The sequence below is a fragment of the Mastomys coucha genome, unplaced genomic scaffold (genome assembly GCF_008632895.1).
Source record: "Mastomys coucha isolate ucsf_1 unplaced genomic scaffold, UCSF_Mcou_1 pScaffold21, whole genome shotgun sequence".
NCBI classification, from domain to species: domain Eukaryota; kingdom Metazoa; phylum Chordata; class Mammalia; order Rodentia; family Muridae; genus Mastomys; species Mastomys coucha.
In genome coordinates this window covers 175,230,647-175,235,638 of record NW_022196904.1, presented here as the reverse complement: position 1 = coordinate 175,235,638, position 4,992 = coordinate 175,230,647, and the positions used below count along the sequence as shown (strand labels likewise).

The window sequence follows — 4,992 nt, the reverse complement described above, 5'->3', positions numbered from 1 at the left end:
GGGGGAAGGAGGGTTGCACTTCAGCAGTGGGCAGAGCCTGAGCATAGAGACTTCAAAGCCTGCCTATACAATGATACACTTCCTCCAAGTGCCACATCTCCTGATAGTGCCAGATACTTCCCACGGGCCAAGTACATTCAAACCACCACAAAAACCAAACCTAACAAACAAACAAACAAAATAAAAATGTTTTATTATACTGGGTCATAGAAGGCCACTTCTATGCAAGGATACAATATGCTTTGAACACACTCCTCCCATACCTCACTGGCCTCTTTCTCTCCCTGCCCCAAACCCACTAATCCTCCTTGTCTCCCTGGACAGCTAACTTCTACTTTAGTGTCATCTGTATACATGCGATTTTATGTGTCTGCATAAAATACGGAACCCACCAATGAAAGGAAACATGCTCAAGTTTTAAACAAAGTATTGAAACACAAATTTACATCTAAATATCTGTTTGTTGGGGCTGAGGGAATGTTTTAGTGATAAAGCTCTAGCCAAGCAACCTTAGAACCATCTAAGGCTGAGCGCAGTGATGCGGGCTGAGCGCAGTGATGCGGGCCGAGCTCAGTGATACAGGCCGAGCTCAGTGGTGCTGGTGCGGGCCTAGTGCAGAGGAGCGGGCCGAGTGCAGGGGTGCGGGCCGAGCGCAGGGGTGCGGGCTGAGCACAGTTGGTATGTGTCTGTAACCACCATGTTCCTGCAGTAGATGGAAGGCGGAGACAGGAGACTCTCCAGAAGTTTGCGGTTTAGATAGCCTGGCAGATACAGTATTGTGGCAAACAACAAAGAGACTCTGCCTCAAACAAGGTATTAGACAAAAGACTGACACCCAAGACTGTCCTCTGACCTCCACACATATGCTATGGAATATGCAGTCCCCACATAGTTGCACACACACCATACATGTATAATATTTTATAAATCATAAATATAATAAATATATATGCACACAAGTTTTCTATAAATGGATGGGAGGGTAGAAATGTAGGTAAGGGCCACAGTCATAGTTCCCAACCTCCCTTGACTCAATTAATTTACTATGACTATTTCCAGTTGCATTGGTTTTCCTGCGATGACATAGCTCCATTCTTCTTTATAACTGAGAAAAATTCCATTCTGTGTGTGTATGTACATCTTTCTTTTAATATAATTGCTATCATCTTTTAGATCTTTCCCTGTGATGTTTTATTAAGCTCTTCTTTGTCCCCCAGGACCACTTTCTTTATCACTGCCATAGAACTGTGCATCATTTGGATGACAGATGTTATTTATTTGGCTGTTTCTTTTTTCAAAATTTTCACCATGTATAGTCATTGTAGAATCACCATGTCTATATGTACTATGCTACATACGGACATTTCCATTTATGGATAGAATGTGTGTTGGATATATCCTACCCCAAATGTGACTGTTTCTTCCCTCTCACTTCCAGTAGATTGTAACTTCTACAGTGGCTCCTAGGGTGCACAGTATCTGTGGCAGTCCAGACGCTTAGTGAGAATTTGCTGACTAAGGTTGCCTGTACAAATGAAGGAATAAAATAGACTGGATACTTAGGGTTAAATTCCTAAAATGAGACTCCTGGAGCAAAGGCCAAGCCCTGTGCGAAACTTACTTCCAAGCTTCCAATAAAGAGATTTCACAGCATCATTTGTGCAACTGCTTCTGTCTCCTTCCAGCTGGCCAAAGAGTACGGGCCTGTTTACACTCTGTACTTTGGATCCTGGCCCACCGTGGTCCTACATGGCTATGATGTGGTAAAGGAAGCCCTACTCGATCAAGGTGATGAGTTCCTTGGGAGAGGACCTCTGCCCATTATCGACAATAACCTGAAGGGATCTGGTACGTTTCAAACCAAAACACAGATGAACTTCCCTTGACACGTGGGTATTTAGGGGAAAGTCATCTGATTACTAACTTACTCCGTGTCTAGTTTGCACATAGCAACTAACTACGTGCTTGCAATGCTGTGATAAGATTCCAATGCAAATGGCCCAGAGACATCAAAGATGCCATACGTGACGGCATAGTTCCCAACAAGACTGGCCTCACTCTAAATGCCAGACCTTAGAGGTGCCGGGTCACTAGCACTTCTCATCAACTGGCTAGAATTTAAGGGGCCCCCATGACTGCTTCAGGTTCAATTATTCATACAATAATTCATAGAACTTAGGAAGGTGCTAGGCAAGGTTTCATTACATATTGAGAAGACATATCAAAAGGATCTCAGAGGATTCTAAATGCAGATAGCTTAAAGAATAAAGCACTGGATCCAGGAAGCTCATGTTAGCCCTGGAGTCCAGAGTGTAGCCTGAGATTTCATTGCATGAGCAAGTTTAATGGAGTTGTGTGTTCAAGCGTATGTGTGTGTGTTTGAATGAGTTTGCATGTGTTTGTGTGTGTGTTTGTATGTGTGTGTGTTTGCATGTGTTTGTGTGTGTTTGCATGTGTTTGTGTGTGTGTTTGCATGTGTTTGTGTGTGAGTTTGCATGTGTTTGTGTGTGAGTTTGCATGTGTTTGTGTGTGTGTTTGCATGTGTTTGTGTGTGTGTTTGCATGAGTTTGTGTGTGTGTTTGTAGTGGTCCTCTATCATCCTTGCTTTTTACTTTATATTTTGAGGCAGCATCTTTCCCTGAACCTGGAGCTTGCCAATTGGTTAGACTAGGCCAGTCCACAGGCCTCAGGAATCCTCCTGTCTCTGCCTCCTCTCACTCCTGTGCTGGGGTTACAGCCCTGGATTGCTGCACTCAGCTTTTTATGTACTAAAACTCAGGGTCTCAATTCTCACGCTTGTGGGGTCAGCAGTTTCCAACTGAGCCGGCTTTCCAGCTCATCAATCTTTGGTCATGTGTCTTAACTCTATCACCAGAGCCTCCTACAGCGTCTTGAGGTCAGAAATTCAGGGTTATATTAAGTGACCTTTTCAACTTACTTGGCTGATCTTCTGGCATAACTAGCCTTCATCTTGAAATTAATCAGGGCTCACTATGAATCAGTTCATTAGTATAAACTTGGGCAAAATCTAGAATATCTACAGTGAATAAAAGAAAGTTTTCTTATATCCTGAAAACCCATGGGATTTAGAAACTCCAAAAAGAAAAAAACAAAAAAACAAGGATGAAGACCAGAACATAATTTTATCACACAACAGATTGCATTACACCTTTTCGATGAACATCAAGTTAGGTTAAGTTACCTGTAAATTCATTTTGTGAGCATAACTGAGCTAAATCAATATGAGAAGCCTTTATAACAGGAGCCATTACTCAGAGGTCTAGGACTGGAGAGAAGCAGTTCTTGGAATGTAGCTTCCTGGGAACTTGGGGGCAGGGAGAGTGGTGGCAACAGCTAGCAAAGCCTAGAATGGGCAGGTTCTGTGAGCTAAGCAACAGCCTGGATGGTAAAGGAGAAGGGAGGGTGAGGGGAGCGGCCTGTGAGTAGCCATGACAATCCCAGTCATATGCCCATTCTCAGTGAAATACAGATTCGCAGGGAAGTCATCTTATTGTATTTCAAGACTTGGGCATGTGCTACATTGTCCTTTATGTGTATTAAATGTTATACAATAAAAGAAAAGCCAGGAGTCCCTCTCAAGGCATTTAAAATTATAAACCTGGAGTCCCAGGTAAAGAGCAATAACTCTTTTCAAAGTGTATTACAAATCTCTAACTACATGTACTAATACAGGATGCTGGTTGTACCAGGAGACTGAGCTGGAAGTGGATGGGTTGGATTGAGCTGGGGGTTGGGGTGGGGGAGTTACTGACCTAAAATGTGCAGGTTTTGCAACTCTGAGAAAAGCAGCTTGCCGTTTTCCTATAGACTTCCCGACTGAGCCTGATTAGCTGCATGCAGTGGAAAGGAAACAGTGAGCTCTCTCCCTTCTCCTGCCTTCTGTGTTCTGACAAACCTGCCATTAATTAATGCTTCCCTTTCCCTGTGTCTCAGTTCCCTACTGCTGCCATAACAAAGCACCAAATATGGGGAGCTTAAAGCAAAACAGCCTTGTCCCATAGTAGAGATCAGGAGAGTGGAACCAAGGGGCTGGCAAGTTGGTTGGTTCCTTCTGGAGAGCTGTGGAAGAGCATCAGCTTCATCCCTGCCCTCCAGCTCCTGGTGGGTTTTCTGGCAATCTTTGATACACCTTGGCTTGTAGCTAGATCACCTTAATCTCTTTGTTCGTGTTCATGTGACATCATGTGTGTGTGTGTGTGTGCACGCCCATACAAATGTCCCCATTTTATAAGGATAGTCACACTGGTTTAGGGACTATCCAATGACCTCATTTCAACTTGATTATCTCTGTAAAGAGCCTGTCCAAGTCAGGTCACATTCACTGATACTGGGGGTTAGCTTACCAAAGTATGTTTGGGGAGGGGAGCAATTCAGTGAATAATATTTTGCTCAATGGAATATCTGCTAAAATTCTAACTGGCTTTCTGTTGCCTTTGAACAACTATTGCTATAGATTGCTACAATGTGTATATAGCTAATCAAATTGTTGGAGTATTTCCTGGTAATTAGCAACTCAATATTTTCCCTACCTCTTTGATCTCTAAACATATATGTGCATATATATATACATATATATGTGCATATATATATATATATCATTGCTAGTGGCAACCCTTCAAATCTTTAGTTTCTTCATTTACTCAACAGAATTAGTTTCCATTAGTTGGCTGAAGAATCAGCTGTAATTAACAGGATCCCAGAACTTGTAAAGTGAAACCTTTGTGTTACTGGGACAATTGATGCTGGTTAACTGGAGCTAAGAAATTACCAGTGATTGAGAAGCTGGTATGAGGTCCCTGGCACATATATAACAAAGGACTGCCTAGTCTGGCCTCCGTGGCCCCAGGGATGGGGGAGAACCCTCTTGGAAGCAAGGGGGAGGAGGAATGGGATGAGGAACTGTGAGAGGAGAAACCAGGAAGGGGGCAACAGCTGGAATGTAAATAAATAAAATAATAATTTAAAAAAATG

The 4,992-nt window shown here is 42.9% G+C and overlaps 1 protein-coding gene across 1 annotated transcript in view; it reads left to right on the top strand.

Annotated features, from left to right (window-relative positions):
- LOC116103883 (cytochrome P450 2C23) overlaps nucleotides 1-4,992 on the top strand; it is a 23,536-nt gene that overhangs the window by 4,509 nt on the left and 14,035 nt on the right. The window contains exon 2 of the mRNA XM_031390410.1: nucleotides 1,686-1,848. Coding sequence (XP_031246270.1) covers nucleotides 1,686-1,848 — 163 coding nt within the window. The remainder of the gene's footprint in view (nucleotides 1-1,685; nucleotides 1,849-4,992) is intronic.